This window comes from Oculina patagonica, chromosome 13, assembly GCF_052425735.1.
Source record: "Oculina patagonica isolate OP01 chromosome 13, crgOcupat, whole genome shotgun sequence".
Taxonomy (NCBI): domain Eukaryota; kingdom Metazoa; phylum Cnidaria; class Anthozoa; order Scleractinia; family Oculinidae; genus Oculina; species Oculina patagonica.
The window spans coordinates 14868669-14888110 of record NC_135770.1 but is presented as its reverse complement, the minus strand read 5'-3'; the positions used below and the strand labels follow the sequence as shown (position 1 = coordinate 14888110).

The window sequence follows — 19442 nt, the reverse complement described above, 5'->3', positions numbered from 1 at the left end:
CGCCGATTTCTGACAGCTCAAATTATTATTTCAAATACATGTATCTACAGCGTTGCGAAGAGGAATCTGCCCGGCTGAAGATCATTGAGGTGGTCTTGCGAGGTGTCCGGTTCGCCGTTGCGTTCTTCCATTGCACCGGCCGCTTCGTCCGTCTCTTCTAGCGAATCATCTCCACAGCTCTTCTCCAAGAGTGACAGCGAGAGCATCCTTCTGTCCGGCTTTAAGGACGCCATTGCCGATTTTTGGCTCTTGTTCGTTATCACTGTTGTCCGAGCTTTCTTCTTGGTCGCTAGATGGACGCGCCTTCGTCGCCGCCCACGCAACACACTCCATGAAGTGTCTCCTAAGCCACTCTGTCGCTTTCTTTCTCGGGTTAGGCACACTCCTGAAGGTATAGTTCTTTAACCTACGATCCATGGCGGGCTGGTCCTCGGACTTAAATTCAAGCTTCGTCTGGGCTGTCAACAGCATTGGACAACGGTTAATGAAGGTCTTTGCCGTTTGGTACTTGATGTCGCTCGCCGTAAATCCGCCCTGGGTAAGGATTTTCCCTAGCCTCGTCAATAAAAATCACTTCTGTAAAGCGATTAATCATGGCCTTATTGAAGACTCGCTGTTTAGTGATAATCACTATGTTGCTGTGATGTACCAGCCCTAAAATCGGTTGAAATAAACTCGTTTTACCGCTGTTCGCAGCACCGATCAGACATGGTACTTTGTCTTTGTGTCGTTTCTGGTTGTGATGTAAAAGCCTGATGAAATCCTCGCAAAACTCCTCAACTTCGGCTTCCGTTAAGATTTCTTTGAAATATTTTGGATCAGGAACTTTGGTTGGATCGAGAAGAAGAAACATCGCTCCTTGATTGACCAGCACTGGCCTTCGTTCGCCTCAATCAAATTATAGTCCACGCAAAGGGGTCGAATGACTTCGCAATGTGGGTTGGCTAGGATTTCGACGACTTTCTTCATGTCCTTTAGTAGTCTGGCTATATATGAAAGACTGATTTGCCGCCAAGCTATTTACAAACGCCTCCACTTCGCACTTATACCAATAGGTGTACCTTGCCTTGTCGCACTTCTTGTATACCTTTCCAGCATAGAGAGCGTACCCGAGCTTTTTTATGGCGATGCCAATGTCATTCACAAGCACTGTGAGTTTATCAGATAATCTTGCCTGTTCAACGACGGTTTTGTTTCCTGTCAGAATATCCGAGCCGTCTACTTGGAAACCGAAGTGCTCGATGACCAACTTTGCAGACTTTGCATCTTGGAGTTTTCCCAAAGCGAACGAAAGACTGGAATGGAACGAGGGATCGACTAGACAAATTCTGACAACGTTCTCGATACTACATTCGTCAACATCTATTGAATCAGCCTCACCCAAGACACTTTCAAATTCATCTCGAAAGCAGTATTTGTCAGGGACGGCGGAGCATTTTTCCAGGTGGGGGGGGGGGGGCTGACTAGTGACTTAAAGTGGGGGGGGGGGGGCTTAAGAGACTCTTCTCTTAGTAAGTCTTTATTTTTTCGGAAAAAGTGGGGGGATAAAGCCCCCCCCCAGCCCCCCGGCTCCGCCGTCCCTGTTTGTAAGACGAATTCACCAACTCCACCATGAAGGTGTTGTTGTGGTCTTTAAGGGCTTTGAACAGCTCTTTCATTGCGCCACTTTCTTTCCCCTCGTGACAAGCGACCTAAAATTCAGAACAGTTGCCAGTTAATTGAAGTCTAGTCTAAGGCGGTGAGCAACTTTGACCTAGTCCTAACAAGTGATCCGTCGTTCCGAGTACTGTCAAGTTTTAAGGGAGCCCGACGTAGCGTAAATTCAAGGCAAAACTAATTTTGATGACTGGAATGGTCCTTTGAATTGTCACATTTTCACTGCTTGATTCACTGCCTTCTTATAAGCTAGTTACTACTTATTATTATCCGGCTACCTGATTTATAAATACGTCGACGTTGTACTCCAAGAGAACACGATGGATACCAAGGGAACTGCGTGGAGCACCATTGACTGTTGTCGACACAATCCAGTAGCTCACAGCTGAGCAAAGCTTGTGGTTTATAATTGATGCGTGACTCTCGGCCCATTGTTGGCTCGTCGAACTCGTTAACTGACTTAATTCTGGATATTCGTCCTCATCATCGCTATCTTCATTCTCGTCATGATCATTTATAAATTTCTTCTTATCTCGCTGTTTTTTCAACTTTTGCGTACTACTGGCAATAAAAAAGAACGCTACATTCTTCATGCCTGCGAAATAGACAAAGCATAAGATTATTACTGCATGATCTGCTTCTGGTTTTTACACCCAAGAGACGCTGAACAAGTTTGAAATCGCAATATCAGAAACTTACCTCGTAGTGCGCTATCACAGGCATCTCTAGTTCGGCACACGCTATTCCAGCGTTCTGAAAACCACTGGGCTTAAATAGCACAACGCCGCGCTCTTTATTGTTCGACTGTTTAGTTGTCTCGCAGGGAAACGTGCTCTCGAGCACTGCATCTTGGACTGATTTATGCCTTAAAACATGTTATGCTTTTATAGAGAGCTGACTTGCTAATTCCCTGGGAATAATTATAGCCAAAAAAATGAACTCAGTAGGGACCAGATTACTTGAGAGAATTTAATGTCGCTATTATTTCCACTGATCATCGCCTAACCTGGTAATTTACAGCTATTTGTACACTAAAAATCAAGTCGATGACGAACCTTAAATGACCAATAGTATCACTCTATCAGTTCCCAAATGTTTTCTCGACTGTTTTTCTAGACGAATTTTTTTCGCCACAGTAGTTCCATGAATTCAATATCGCGATTATTCGCATTGATCAGCAGATCAGTACTTAACCTGGTAATTAACAGCTATTTTTACACTAAAAATCAAGCCGATGACGAAGCCATAGCGACATTTTTTAATAGGCAAGTGTCACTTTATCAATTCCAAAATGCTTTCCAGAGAGTTTCTTGATAAATTTTTTCGCCACAGCAGTTCCATGAATTTAATGTCGCGATTATGATTTACACTGATCAGCCAGTCGTTGGCTAACCTGACAATCGACAGCCATTTCGCACCAGTTGACTTGATAACGAAGTCGCAATAAGAATGAAAAATGTTTGAGTCAAAGATCATCTACTACGGTGCATATATTCCAGATGTATCACAACATTTTCACGACTTATGTTAAAAATACAACATGCATAAAACTATAAAAACAATTTTCATTTTCGCATTGAAGGAGAAAAGATAGTTACAAAACTGCTTTGCACCACTGAAAGTTTTCTTCTCTTTAAAACTGTAAATATTGTAGTTAATTAATTTATCTTAAAAAATAAATAAAAATAAAACAATATTTTTATTTTTTTATTTTTAATATTGATATATTTAACTATTGTACGTACAGTTTTAAGGAGAATAATTAAATTGAATCTAAACATTTCCCTCGAAATCCGCCGTTTCCGCCATTATAGGGAAACTCTTCCAGTCATAGCTTTGTAGCACTGCCAGTTTCAATGTGGTAGTTCCACAGTGGTCATTTTTTCTTAAACACGGCGCATATCACTGATTTGATGGTAACAAGACAGTTCTGATTATGGGAAACGACCACCTTCTCCTTCTCCCTTCTTCTTCTTCTCCTTCTTCTTCTTAAAAATGTGGACTTTCGCTAAATCGAATCATTACTGTACACATTGATCGGTAGTAGAAAAAGTACGAAACAATAATAATTGCTAACAGACACCTGAAACAAGCCGCCAGTGGCACAGTTATCTGTGTTCAAGGATTTATTCCAACTAAACTTATATCTGGCTTTCTAAGCTCCAACGACCCTTGGGCCGTTCGCAAAGCCTCTTAAGTGGGGCCGTTTAACAAAGCCCTCTTAAGTGAATGCGTTTTCGTTGAAACGTTTTCGTTCATCGTACTCACTGACATCGTTTTCGTTTATTCATTTTTCTTCTATTTCGCTTTAGACCTTTAACTTCCTAGTGGTGTAGAAGCCATCAGAACCATCATGTTGTGATGTCGTGTAACTTAACGAAACAGATATTTTAATTCCCATTCAGGTACTGTTCCGCATGCACTGATCATTGTGTGCCAAATATTCGACGTTAACTGCTTGTCCAGCTCAAATGCATGGCACCCTCAAGCTCGCATTTTAGCCAACTGATCCATTTTAGCCAAAATCATTTGGAATTGTTTCAACTTGATTTCTCTTGTACGGGTGAAGTATATAAATTCTCTTCATAGGGGGGTGGAGGACTGTGCTCTGCATTTCCTGTCATAAAAAAAAACTCAACTTAATTTCTTACAGTAAGAAATACCAAGCAAATATGAAAGAACAAGGTAATTTTTGAAACATGCCTGACTACCTATAATACAAAAATATATTTTGAATATAATACGAGTTGAACTGTAACTCACATCTATGTTGTCATTGTCTTAGTTGTCGGATCTCTCGCACCCTCATCAGGACATCATGCTGGCAACAATCAATAAAATACCTCATTTATGTGCTTAAGGACATGGGATCGCGGAAAATGTTCTTTCAAGGTGACAGGGTAGGGGAAGCCTATAACTCCGTATAAAACCCACATTAAGATCAAGTTAATGATGCACGACCGAAGTGAATTTAGTGGATGACAAGGGAGGATCCACAAGGCACACAGACTACTACACAGACATGGAAGCGTTTTGGAATCCATTCATTACAGACGAAACTTTAGAAACCCAAATCGGTAAATTTGAGAGAAGCGGGGGGGGGGGGGGGGGGATTGAAAAGATAAAAAAAAAAAACACAAAACAATCAAAAGACTGTGACCAGTCGGACGACTGCCTTCCTTGCCAGGATCATTGGAGGAAGACGCAACATTTTGGCACTATAACGAGAAGTTCTAATCTTTTTTAATTGATTTTCGTCTTGCTTTTCATCCTTGTCGTGGCGCCCGCGGCAATCAGAACTAGCGGATAAAAAAGCATGCGCATTTGTCAGAAAGCAAATTGAAGGAAAACAGCATCCCACCTCAGAAATGATGTCTGCGCTCAAAAATACCTCCCAAAAAATAAACGAGCCACCCTCAACAGCATCCACCCTACGGGCCTAACCAACAAAGGCTTAACCTTCAGAAGAATGGCGAGAGAATTTACACACGCAGATGAAAAAATCAACGACATTTCTCACCACCCAGTGGAGGTTTATCAGAGAAAATGGTGCAAGACTCCCCACATTAGTTCTTTTACTAGTAGCGGGGACAAGAATATTGTAAACCATATTTATCAAAAACACAAAAAAATAAAGTTCAAGTTCAAGTTAATCTTGACTCTTCACAGAGGGAGTTGGCATTACTATGGAACTTTAGACGGGAGTATTGGATACTCCCTCTCCAGCAGCTAGCGAAGAATGGAATCAACAATCAACCACTGTTATTGGTGTAAAAAAATTCCATGCCACAAGATTCCATTATCCACTAGCTGGAGACGTACCGGTGGATCATACGAGAGGTCATATCCTTTTCAAGCAGCAGGTGTGGATTACGCGGGTCAAGAGGATTTCTAAGAAGAAGGAAGGCAAGGTATACATACCACTGCTTGCGTGAATTTTGACAAGAGCAGTTTATTTATAGTAACTAACTGACCAGACCACTGAGGGTTTCACCAAGTATTTGAAATAGTTCATTGCGAGACGGGGGTGACCTACGAAGACATATTCTATTATGGAGTTTTGTAGCAGCATCCAAGTGGTTCAAGGGATGAGACGACACAAGACTATCTCGCTCATCATAACATCCTTGACAGTTTCAACCATGGTGAGGTAGTTAGTTTGAATGCTTAGTTGGAGTTGATAAAACAAGATTTCTGCACAGCCATCAGATAGGCCAGCCTTACTTTTGATAAGCTTGAAGAAGTGGTTCTTGATGTGGAAGCGGCCGTCAATAATTGTCCATTATCCTAAGTATACCGCCGACCGATTAGCTCAGTTGGTAGAGCGCCGGACTGCCGTGCGGGAGGTCTCGGGTTCGACTCCCAGACCGGACCAACACTCAGGGTCTTAAAATAATTGAGGAGAACGTGCTGCCTTTGTAATTACATCTGCAAATGGTTAGGCGTTCTAGTCTTCTCGGATAAGGACGATAAACCGTAGGCCCCGTCTCCTGCATCTTCAGTGTTACAATCAGCAGGGGACGTTAAAGAACCCACACACTCATCGTAAAGAGTAGGGCATGGAGTTTCCGGTGTTGTGGTCTGTTCTATTCTATGGGTTGGGTGGTGGGTGAGATCATACACATGGACGGATAGCGGCTGCCAAAGGTCCGGTCTCATCCAATAAAATTCTAACTGTGAAGCGCATTGAGCTTTGTAAATGCGCTTCATAAGCACCTATATCATTCATTCATGTGGAAGATGATGTTGAGCTTCATGTGGTTACTGTATGGTCAGTCTAATCTTCTCCCAGAGAAATAAGGATGTAAATTCAGTGGAGGATGTGAACCTACATAAGAGAACGAAATATATATGTCGTCTGTGGGCCCGGGGGACCACAGAACACATAAAGAGTCTGACGGAAAGAAACAACCTTAACCGGAGTGAGGAGTGCAACCGTAGAAAGTGAAATTGATCCAACATCTATATATGTGCAATACAGCTGTCATGCGACATGCAAGACATACAGTTGAGTCATCGAGTACAGCTCAATCCTCAAGCCAGAGAGCTCACTCCAGGAAAAGTGGCACTAGCTGCTGCACAGCAGATCAGAGAAATCCCTGACCGTCCCAATGAGTAGTGGGTTTATGAACTGTTAGAACTGTTAATCTTGTTATTTGCATGAGCCTTACTGTTCATGATTGCTTGAAATGGTGGAGGTGCGTGATTATATTTACTCCACTTGTGTGCATCAAACGGGGGAGAGTGTCCGATTGGAAATTGAAGTGTACGTGACATTTGCATCTTTCAGTGACGTCAGTTCAAAACCGGTTTACACTGGTTAAACCCACGAGGGAGAGAGGAATGTGAGTTGCAGCAAAACGTTGAGTGAGAATAAATCTGTCAGAAAAAACCTGAGAAAATGGTTGTGACAGTAAAAGGAAAGTTATATATGGTGATCCAAGAATTATGTGGCAATTAGTTGTACTGAATTCTCCCTTCCCATACTCAAGTCTGTATATCTACATATATTATACTTAATAATTATTCCATAAGCGTGCATTGCATATGAGATGGTAGATAGCCAACATGGCGCATAGCGCTGAGTTGGCTATAAGCATCTTATATCCAACAAGCACGAGTGGAATAATTGTTTTATTAAAAAACGCCCAAAGAGTTGTAATATTTGAGCTCCCCAGCTCTTTTTGTTGACATGTATCAGATACCATTTTTCTGGTCAATGGTATATGAGCTCATATACCATTGTCTGTTAACCAATCAAAACTCAGGAATTGCAATATACCATTGCTAGTTTCTAATAAGTAGATCCTATACATTGTATAAAACTAGAAAATTATATTGGACCAAAAATAGGGGGCTAATTGCATTTTTGATGGAAGCACTGTAAAGTCAGAGATAGTCACATTTCAGGAAAGTTCTTACCATGTACACTAGGATCATGTAGGGGGGCTCCAGGGCTGTACAGATTGGGGTAAATATGAGGCAGTGGTCCGTTATAAGGTCCCTGCTGAGGATTCAAAACAGCATGTGGAGGTGCTGTTGGCTCTACTGGTTGAGAAACCTGAAATGTTCAAAACCTCAAACGGTTATTTCCTAGTACTAGATAATAATAATAATAATAATAATATGATGATGATGATTGTATTTAAGACATACATAATGCTTAGCTTTTCAATAAAATTGATGTCAAATTTACACCAGTTATTACTGTGATTGAGGTTTGGTATGATGTACATTACATTGTTGCAATGAAATCAATCATGACAAGGATATACAGACAACTCTGAAATCAGTGAAACTTAACTTTGCACTATCCAGACTTGATCACAAAAAGCCAACACTTTAAATCAGTAAAAAAAGTTAAACTATGTTTAAACATACTTAGCAGCAGGTCTAACTTACTACTGTTCGTTAATCCATAGATGACCTTTATCTGGACATGGCTTATTTCCGAATGAATTGCAACCCACTCTCTGATTTGTATCAATGGTGGCACATTCAACAATCAATAAGTCTTATAAATTTTACAAGATGAACAAGCTTATTCTACCCTTAGGCTCTACTCTTGCACCACAAACTCATCAATTTTATCATGAAAGAAGCAAGAGAAATACAAAATTTAAACATTAAAAAAAGTTCCAGGCTTGTTAATTTTTTTAACATTTTATTTTAAATTGTAGCTTTTGTTTGAGGCACAGGGCTCAAAATAACGGCCGGTCAACGGACAGTCCGGCCAAGCGTTCACGTCACACTTTCAAAAAACAAGTTTAATACTTGCAGTCACATGTGTCGGGAGGTCGCTCCGGTGGCGGTTGCTTAAAAAAAGGAAAATCACGTCTGTAAGAAGAACGAAAACCGCACAGTCTCAGGTGGGCCGCGCCCATGGACAACACCTGATCGCGCATCTACGGTGGTACACGGCGGCCCGCCGGAAGGTGCATGGTGACGGAACGGCCTGAGCATTGTGGGAACGAAAGAAATGGAAAAGCGATAAAAAGCTTAGCATACGCTTTGGGCTTTTTTGGCAGAATAGGCTTCAAAGTAAATACTCAATATTTTGACCTGTCAAAAGGACATGACGAGCAAAATATTTGGCGGTCAAAACCGCCAGTATTCAAAAATTATTTTGCCCTGGAGGCAGGCCAAACATTTTTCATAAATCTAATTGTTTTAGTAGAATTCTCACTAAAGCACCTCCAATTGAATAATTTCATATCATTTTTGCATAAATAATCTGCACACATTAGAACTGAGCTTGCACAAACTTGTATACTTATGGCTGATATATTTTTATGAGAAGCTCAACCAATAAGATTGTCACATTTATTTAATTTTTTGCATCAGCATACTAGAATTCTACTGTGTGTGTGTACTGTCAGACACATGTAATACCTGCTGATGCTGCTCATCTACAGTGTACTGATCTGTATAACTTGGCATTAAAGCTCTCATCCAAGACACCATCTCTTCCTGTTGAGAAAAGCCTGCATTGCTCAACTGCACTTTTAAAGACACAATGAATAGTACACTGGCAAAAAATTGAGAATTGGGTTTATTTTAAATAGTTCTCACAAAATTTCCCCCGCCACAATGATAAGGAGCAACTCAACAGATTAGAACATTTTACACAGGCAGAACAAAACTGACAGTGGCAGATCTAGTGTAGTGGAATTATGGGATACAAACATGGTCAGGGGACACGAGAGCACATGGAGCGAGCGTGTCGAGAGTCGAGCAAACCAAGATCTTCATTTATAGTTGTGTCTTGTCAGCTTTTCTTTGTTTACAGTTATATAAAGTTGTGTTAGCTCATTCTGCTGTGGTCACTCTTTTTCCCCCTGCAAATACGTCTACAAGTGGTGGAAAATCCAAATGCCGTCGAACTCATCATGCCAGCAACAATAGAATAACTACAAGGCATCGTGGCTGGACTTGTCAGTGTTGAAAAGGATTTGACTACAAATGTTACTCAAATCACTCAAACAGTCGGTAACATGGCCAAAGCTGTTTCAGCACCCGTTCATCGCATTAATACACAAGGCTTCGCATGCATTCCATGCAGTTTCCTTCATTTCGTCGAGATAGTGTGATACAAGATGACATCTCTGAATTCCTTGAGCGATTCAATCAGCAGACATTGCATCTTTCTGCTGGAACACCCTTCTTGCTTCTGGAACAACAGTGTGCTGGCGACTGGCCAAGATCTGTGTTGTCAATAGCTAAAACTACAGAGGGCTACGCAGAAAAAGCAGTAGAAGACCAACTTAACATTTGTACGAAAGATTACATGCAGAATTTGGCAAATCGAAAGAAGACAAGTGCCACCGATTAGCAGCTGAGTTGAGCACCATTCAACAAGAGCGTGGTGAGTCAGTGGAACAGTTTGCGTTCAAATACAAGAAACTACTGCATCAATTGGAGAAACTTGGCGAAAAGATTGCGAAAGATTGTCCTACCTTTGTTATTTCACAGTTTATTTCTAAAGTCAAGTCTAGTATTGCTCAGCAGCTTGTTGTTAAAACATCAGAATTTAAGGCAGTCGAAAGCCGCTAGTCGTGTTGATTACCTAATCATTTCAAACTCCACACACTGCCTCAACGATCAACATCTACTCCATTATTTAGATTGCCTGCTGTTACCATCCCTGCACATTCAGCAAAGCCAGAAACTCAGTTATGTCAGCATAATATTCTGTGGACCTCCGTTACATCTGCAGGTGAACGACTGCCCTTGCCATTGGATAGTTGCTGTTCTGTATCTCTTGTGAGTAAAGTACAAGCTGATCTTGTTGCATCCAAACGACCTGACCTCAAGTATTGTGCCCTTAAAGAACCCATTTCTGTTAACTCTGCGAAATCAAAGTCTAATCTTAAAGCAGTTGCCACTATGCAAATGTCCATCACATGGGAAAATAAAACAGAAACTGTCTTTACTATGCTCGTAGTTCCAGGTCTCGTCTCGCCAATGCTCTTTGGAGAGAACCACCTTCATGCGACTCAAGCATTGGTTGATCATTATGCTCCGTCCATCACCTTTCACCATCCAAGTATGCAGTTTGGGGTCCACTGCTCTCTCGACAGTCCACTTCAAGGCTTCGCAAACATCTCTGTACCCAATAGCTCCTCATCATGTGAAAGTCGATCAACAGCACAGAAGCCACATGTCAGTATTACATGCCTTCTTACTGGAACACCACCACTGGGTGTTCACAAGCATTCACAGTCCCTTCACCATGGTCTTAATTTTGTTACAGTCTGTGTCACCCTTTTGGCAGCTTTAATGGTATACCAAGTAATGCGTCAACTGCTTTGGATTGAGGTTAAAGACATTCAACCAGGTGTTAAGGTTCTCAGTGCATGGTCCCTTTGATGTCAGCCAAATCTCAAGTCATGTGATACCTGAAACAGCACGCCCTAGCAGTGATCCGTGCTGCAATGCTCAGCTCATAGACCTTGCTGAAACACCAGATTGAATTCTAACAGAAGAAACTCTTGACATGCACATCACATACTGCTCAACACTGGCAGTAGAATCTAAGTTGAAGAAGACAAGTATCCCTGAGAATATCCTTCTAGGAGATGTTAGAGACATGACAAAGGATGCTGATGCTGTTCTTGAAGAAGCAGCTGACACTACTGCAAAACAACTTGCAAATAGATGGCTTACTTGGGCAAATACTCAGCAGCCACCTGCTTCGTGCAACCTCCACTGAACATTAACATTGAAAACTGAACATAAACATTGTGACTTAGACTTTTGTGCTCCAAAGCAATGGCAACTTTCAGTCCAAGTGAAAGAAATGGAAGATTCTGGTCTCAAATCATCCATATTGTCTCCTTTCTGTGATGCCCTACCAGAATTTGACTGTTTCCTCCAGCAGAAGCAGCTGACCTGTGACCCGTACTCATCTGCCTACAGTGATGCTATATTCCATGCCTTAGATTTAGATGGCACAGAGTATTCTAATGTTGATGAAGATATCATGAAGAGATTTAAGAAACTTATCAGTCAGTATCCTACTGCATTTGTCCTCCCTGGTAGTCCACTTGGAGCTGTTAAGGGGTTCCGGCACAGAATTGACACAGCTGATGCCCCCTTCCATCTATCGTCACCCATACAAGAAAAGCCCAGAGGAACTGAAATTGAGCAAATGCTTAAGCTCAAGATAATACAGCCAAGTCATGCACAATGGGGTTCCCCTTGCATCCTGGTCTGCAAAGCCCCAGAAATGGGTAAACTGCAACCTCCAAGATTTGTGGTGGACTTTCATCCGCAGTTTGTTGTACGAGATCTGCTCGCCTGGCGGCTCGCGAATCTACAACACTTTGACAATGTTATGACGCAATTTATCATCAATAACAGGACAGACGCATAAAAAACTGATGTCAATTTGTTAACTGTTTGCTGTTTTCCAACTAAAAATATTCATAATAATTGTTTTGTCCAGGGTAGTATATTACCTGAGTGTCTTTTTCTCAAGTTGTCATGTTAAGGGGGTCCTTCTTAACTACAGATCTAGAGCAGTTGCTTAGGAATTGCTAAAGGTGGTTTTTGGTGGCAAGCCATTTTGGAGCATTTGGTAATTTCTGTTGGAGAAGACCACTTCTCCACTTATTTTCACTTTATCCAAGTCACCATTTCGCTTATCATTTATCGACAAGGTAACTATACTGAAATAAGGAAACATACAAGATAACCTCTCATAGGAAATGCTCAGCTGACAAAAAACATTAAATGGGGCTTCTGTCAGCTGTAGCACTTAGTAGTTGTATAGTAGTTAAATCAATTTTAACATCCATAAGTACTGTAAAGAAAACCTGCGGTAAACAAACTGTGAGGTTTCTTTACTGCACAATCATTTAATGCAACTCCTTGCATGAAAATTACTATGCCATATGTTTATGTATTTGATAAAAGTTAAAATGTTGTCATTTACTGATTCATAATTTATTTATTGCCAAACATACTGTAACAAAAGAACGAAACTTGGGAACAGACTGTGCAACTTACTGCTGATGTGGCTTGTAAGTACCAGACAACCCCTGACTTTGTATGAACCTCAAAAACATTTTGTCTATCTGGGAATGATGTAGATAACTTAACAGCATTAATATCTCCTCTGGTGACTGTATTTACAGGGGTTGGGGCCTGTGGAATAAATAAAAGGGCTTTATAAATGAAAGGGTTAACAATTTTCTTTAAGCTTAATTCAGAGTTCTCCCTGGTTTTCTGAGTTCTTTAAAGCTAAAGGGAGTTACAGGAGGTTAGCAGCACTCTTTTAATTCCATGTTAACTGGCTCTTAAATTATACAAGCACAAGAATTTTGAAAAAAATTTCATTTTTACAATAATAATGGAGTATGTTTTGATAGAATGAGATATTCAACATTTATTACATTCCTAATTAACTACACTGTAAAGTTAATTAAATCTTTGAAAGGTAAATATTTATTGTTGTCTCAGGTGGATGCTGGGTTCAGGGGTAGAGTTTAAATGTCAGTGTAAAATATTCTTCACCTTCATTTATGGTAATTATTTGAATTGAGTCCCTGGTACTGATTTAGATTGTATATATACCAATTTTTACAGCTTCGACAAGGAAAAGTGATTAATAGATGATATAGAAGCCTTATTATAATTTAATATCTAAATATGACTTAGGATATAGTACTCACATCTTTGGACTCAAAGTAATGTAGGTACATTCTTTCCAGCTTAAAGTACCTTGTTCCCCAGCCAGACCATAAATTCTTGTATTTTCTAAGCTCTCCTTCTTTCTGCATGGTTGAAACAATAAACATGTTACAAAGAGCACAACTGTAATATTCATCTATGGAACTGTTTTACTGCTAGAAAACTTGTCAATCTTGTTCAATGGGAGGAAAATCCACTGACAAGACAAACCTGCCTTTGGTTGGAAATATTTTTTTGCAAAAGTAACCCCAACAAAGGTATAGTGTGACTGTAGAAGCATGGGAGAAAGACTTCCAGCCGCCTTCTTTTAACGTTTTCCAGAAACACTGGCATAGGCTTTACTCATCAACTTCCATTCATGAATCGATGTTCGGTGTACATTCAGTGGTTGTCAGGCATAGGTATTATGGCATGTTTTGAAATACCCACTTTTTAAGCTAGGTTTAAAGAGATCAATATGGAGGGCTATTTAGCGAGTTTCAATGGGTAGTCATTCATGTTCGAAAAAAGGAAAAGAAATTGGTAGTGGGTCTTTTGGTGTAGCGTTTAAAGCTTACAAGTTTAAATGTCATTGAGACGTGGAAGACAAGCCGATATTTAGCCTAGTCCCAACGAGTCCGGATAATCAAGGTTTGACTGTATAGAGCACTCAATCATTTTTGCAACACAGGAAGCCATTTTGACTTTGACTGACTTTGCCAGTCACCTCTGAGTTAACCAATCAGAGCATGCACAATCAAATTCAGTATATAAAGGCATGCACCATTTACCTACTAGAAGATGGTTTTCCATGTTCTATAAGAAAATAATGCACGCTTGAGGTCTATAAAAGCTGCTAGTGGATGCCCGAGCCGTCAGGCGAGGGCATTCAGCTGCTTTTCTAGACCTCAAAAGTGCATTATTTTCTTATAGGACATAGGAAAACATCTTCTTGTGGGTTTAGAATATAGCATTAAAAAGAGCACAGAACTTACAAGACTTGCGGCCGCTCGCGGTATTTTACAAACGCACGCAACATTGGTAAAAGTGAAAGTTTAGTTTATTCTTTTCTTTGGCGGCTTCTTTATAAATAAACCAAGATACCATTTCATTCATATTTCCTATTTATATAGTCCTTTCTCCAACTACCAAAAATTCTTACAAAGCCGACAAATCTAGTTGAAATATTTACGCATTCAATTTGGTTAAGCCTACTTCAATTTCTTTCAAATGAAAAATTTTCATGCGTTCGTTTCGCAGCAAGTTTTTCAAATCGCCTCTTATTTTGATTTAAAAAAAACAAAAGTGGATATTCTGTCTTCAGATTGTGGCTTAAAAAGGTTTCTTACCTCAAAGCGTTTCTAGAGTCCGGCTTGTTTTGCTAAATAATTTCCAATCAATTTCGGGCAGTTCACGGCAAAATAGTGGCGTATACAACTCCAAAGAAAAACAAAAATTTCAAAATTCTTTCTTCATCTGTCGCTTCCTTTGGCACTGTCTTACTTCCATTTAAGCAGGTAAAACGTTTCTGATAAAAACTCGCTGCTTTAAAGCATCATTTAAACAACAAAACAAGAGAATAGATGCGAAGTCGACGAAGTCGTTCAGCGAAATTCGACAAACAATTCGCACATCCGGGGTACCGGGCTTCTATAGTTTTCAGCTATGTTCTATTAAAAATAATGCCCGCTAGAATTCCATCGCGCGTATACAGCGGCTATATTCTAAAATCCAATAGAGCATGCTGATAGCTTGCATGAGCAAATCGCTAAACCAGAAAATTGCCACTGGCAATGCTATAAAACAATTACCGGTAGTTTACGCTTTTAGCTGTGCACTAGTACAATCAAAATACTCAGCATGTGCCACCTAGCTAGTATTTGAGGACAGTTGTGATTAAGGTGAACAGACAACAGTATTTGTTTCAAACTTTCAAATTTGATTTGAATATTGCAATTATATCCAACCGAAGCCCAAGTGTGACCTCCTTTGAAATATGGACCATTGCCAAATGTTGAACTAGACAATTCTTTGAGTGATGGCACAGGTACCCCAAGCTCCATTTACTTAGTCTTTTCTTTATCTACTCATTTTGTGAGTGTTGTAATTTGAGCGTTATAATGACGGCCATTGCGTAACAGGGAAATTATAAGGAATTGTATAGGAAATAATGATTCCTATTTTAATTTAATAATGTTAACACATTTTTAATGAAAAAAAAAACATACCTGAAGTGCTCTGTCTGTTGTTATAACCACATAGGCAAAATGACAACAGACAGAGGACTTCAGGTATTTTTATTAAAAACATGTTAACATTTTTAATTAAAGTAGGAAATATCATTATTTCCCATACAAATCCTAATAATTTCCCTGTTACGGAACAGCCGCCATCACGCTCAAATTACAACACTCACACAATGCTGAGCAAAGGTCACATGGTCTATATCTCCCATAGAGCTTGGGGTACCCGTGGTGACAGAGCACATATTTGAACTATGTATTTGGATATTTTCTGGTAGTCATCCTCCTTTTGAATTTCCATGGCACACTTCTTCAACTTGATGGCGTAAACAGATTCTTGTATGATTGTGTGTTCGAGCACAGACTTCTTCAAAAAATGGCAATTGGTAAGTTAAGGCTGGTTTACATGCTATGTTTTCTTGGCCCGATTTGGCCCAGATTTGACAGGAAAATGAGTGCACAGTTAAAACTTGGCCCGATTTTTAAAAAATGGTTGAAGTGCCACAGATTTAAGAAATCGGGCCGATTTTGAGAAAAGAATTAGGCCGACCAATCATAGCGTGAAAACCAGCCTTACCAAAATAATAATAATAATAATAATAATAATAATACTAATAATAACGGCTTTATTGGAAGAGCTTCCACAGAGTGGCTCTTCGTCTTCCAAATAAACTAAATTTACAAAGAGTTATTAAAATATATAAAAGATTATTATTTACAATATTTACAATAAAAAATAAAAACTATGAAATCTGAAACTTCTCATAAAATTACACGAATACTATAAAAATGGATCACTAAAAAGTCATTCGATTTGTAAAAAGAAAAAAAAGAAAACTGAGGGAAAAAATCTGAGATGATTTCCTTCCTGCAATCTGAACATGCCAGTTCCAGTATGTTTTCACCCTTTTCAAGAAGAGCTAGCTTCTGTTAATCAACAAATAATTTGGATAAAAAATATGCTGAACATTCTGGTCCCCAGAGGCCGTGATCCTTCTCGTCAGCACTGGCCATGGACAGCTGACCAGAAGGATCACAGCCTCAGGGGATGAGGATGTACGCTGAAATGACTGAAGAAATGACAACATAGTGAATGATGTCAAACTTTGCACGCGAACTCTTTAAAAATAAATGATATTTTGAATGAGGTCACTCTCAGGCTATGGTAGCCTGAATTTCAGACATCCCTCTGTGCTCGCCTGCTTGCCAGAAGGGACGTCTGAACACATTTGGGCCTAATGCCGTCTGGTGACGTCACTACACTTTGGTTTTAATTCATGCGGAAAAGTTTCTGTTGAGGCCATGAAATTGTGAAAGAAAAATCGCTTCAATAAAGGATTACAGGGTATAAAATTGTTCTAATAGTAAACTATTGAAAACTTGAGACAAATGAATGAGATTTTAATCGACTGCAGGCTATATTCATTTAGGGAACCGATTTAATCTGAACTGATTTGCTTTATCTAGCGATCAATTTATTATGATATGTTACGCAGCGGACAAATACAACACACTCGTGAGTACTTAAATGAATCAATTTAGACGGTTACAGAGGCATCAAGAAACGGAATTCAATACAAAAATATCCATATCCTACTTGACTGTGGGCACTGAGTTCAGAAATCACTGGCTCGTCGAGGCTGCAGGACATAAGCGTCGAGCGGCTTTGTTGACAAAACAAGAATACTATAAATTTGGCAAAACACTGCATGTCGAAGCGAAGAATGCCGCCAACTTAAAACCCACCGATTTCCATTACTATTCTTCATCCGTAGGTAAACTAATAAAGTACATAAACTCAAGGTAAATGACTAATAAATTCATTTCTGGGAAGGTGAACTCTTTCAAACTCTTTCCAAACGTTTTCAAATTACAATCCTCGTGCTGTAAAATTCAGTCATATTTTCACATAATTATGCAAATAATTTTTAAATCAACCAATCAAAATCACTACCCGGTTTTCGGGTAGTGACGTCACCGGACGGCATTAGGCCCAAATGTGTTCAGACGTCCCTTCTGCATCTGGAAAGCAGGCGAGCACAGAGGGGTGTCTGAAATTCAGGCTAGGGCTATGGTCGGATGATTACAATATTCAAATTAAATTTGAAAGTTTGAAATGAATAATGCAGTCCGTTCACCGTTTATCAAAACTATTCTCGAATACGAGGCAGCACGCGCTGAGCTCAAGAAGCAAGAACTGCTCTCGGCTATCGCCTTGAGCAACTCTTCCGCTTCTTTTGTGCTCTCCAAACTTCCCGCGTGCATCTATAACTCCATATATGTAGCACGCTAGAGCTGAACCAATTGTTAAATATTTAGAAAGTAAGACTTAGGATGTAAGTTGCTCTTTCTAGGTAAGTGACTTATAAGCATGTAAGTTTATCAGATCGAGTCGTCTACATCTGTAGTTCAACTTCATTTTCAATGGGATGCAAATGATCCCAAATTTCTTAACATCAACATCGACACTAGCTCAAACATACCGTTGGCTTTGAAGTATTCATGCTTTATAATCAACTTTTGGCGATATAATTCTGTTATTCCTTCACATATTAAACAAGGCTGACATGTATCACGCGGCCTAGAGGTTGATTGCGGCCACTTTTTACGCTCGACATGACGGGAGTGATGAACTCGTTCCCAGTGCAAGACAACGCACAGTGTCACAGCGTCGGTGTCACAGCAGTTGTCACGGTTGCACGTTCTTTCGGCAGTAGAACCCCAGCGGGGGTACTCCCAAAAATAAGTCTTCCGACATTATCCAAAAAAATCCCTGGACCAAAAATAACCCCGTAAAAAAATCTCTTATCAAATTACCCCTAAATTGCCAGGAGGGGCAATAATGTTCGAGTTTCCCAGGGGGGTACTTGGGATTTAATTTTAAGTGACGGGGATGTTCGAATGAGGGCAAAAATCCAGACCCCAAAAAATCCCTAGGGCTCACAACATAACCCCCCAAAAGATCCCTAGATCAAAACTTGACCCTTATTTGAATAAAGTCACCCCCCAAAAAATACTTGCCAAATTTTCCAACCCAAAAAAATCCCGGAATCGAAAGTTTCAAACCCCAAAAACTCCTTCGATCATCCCCGTCATTTACAAGCCGGAGTACCCCCCTGGGAGTGGAACGAGGGGCGGTGGCGGATCTATTATAAACTGGATCTATTTTTCTAAAACCAAACAAAAAGACAAACAAGTGTTCCTGTCGCACTAGGCGACAAAATTTGGGTTGCTCAAGCGAATAACGGGACAATTTTTGCTTCACAAAATTTTAAATCGGATGCACGGCCCTGACTAAAAACGTGACAACATTTTTGCTCACTGGTAACCACAGGTGCCCCAAGCTTTATGGGAGAAATCGACCGTGTAACCTTCAGCACTGTGTGAGTGTTGTAATTTGAGTGTCATGGCGACCGTTGCGTTACGCCGAAACAAGAAGCTACTGAGTAGCTTGAAACCGGTGGTTAATGTTTAACCATTATTTTGGATAACAACTGAAAGCCTGCTTTTAGACGAACCCAGTAGCATTTAATTCCTTTATTGTTGTTCAACAAGAAGTGCGTTATGCTGAAGCATGACATGCGATATAGGATACTCAGCCGTCAGTATTAAAGGTCAAAGGCACTTTGATCACTTTTGAAGACTTTGAATTTGAAGGTGGAGATATCAGAGTTGTTTACGTTGCTCTTTCATTTATATCTCATACTGGTTATTTCTAACTTAGCAGCAATTCTAATTTGCACTGTGGTCTAAGCGATGATTTATTGTTGAGTTAAACTGACGTAATTTCAATCCCTCAAGTGGCAAGTAATTTTAAACATTTCCTCCGTCCCATTCCCCTTCCCCCATTGACGCAATTTCAAGTGGGTG

At 40.1% G+C, this 19442-nt stretch overlaps 1 protein-coding gene across 2 annotated transcripts; it reads right to left on the bottom strand.

Annotated features, from left to right (window-relative positions):
• Positions 1-3764: 3764 nt before the first annotated feature.
• LOC144634295 (uncharacterized) lies at positions 3765-18210 on the bottom strand. Of its 2 annotated transcripts, XR_013567180.1 has the most exons (7): positions 18056-18210; positions 13332-13433; positions 12667-12804; positions 9049-9126; positions 7579-7717; positions 3869-4273; positions 3765-3803 (listed from the first exon to the last, which is right to left on the bottom strand). XR_013567180.1 is itself a non-coding variant. In XM_078493213.1 (6 exons), exons 1-6 carry the CDS (start codon positions 18074-18076, stop codon positions 4197-4199), a joined length of 555 nt encoding a protein of 184 aa, XP_078349339.1. In that variant the 5' UTR covers positions 18077-18210; the 3' UTR covers positions 3765-4196. The 2 variants fall into 2 exon arrangements, 1 of the variants encoding a protein (XP_078349339.1); XM_078493213.1 differs by having other exon boundaries at positions 3765-4273.
• Positions 18211-19442: the final 1232 nt, after the last annotated feature.

What these genes read in the sequence shown, in the direction of transcription:
- LOC144634295 (XM_078493213.1), bottom strand. Translation starts at nt 18,076, where the DNA reads ATGAATACTTCAAAGCCAACG. An exon ending in ACTTACAAGCCACATCAGCA is followed by an intron (nt 9,127 to 12,666) that starts GTAAGTTGCACA and finishes TTTTCTCAACAG; the next exon opens with GAAGAGATGGTGTCTTGGAT. An exon ending in ACATGATCCTAGTGTACATG is followed by an intron (nt 4,274 to 7,578) that starts GTAAGAACTTTC and finishes TTTTTATGACAG; the next exon opens with GAAATGCAGAGCACAGTCCT.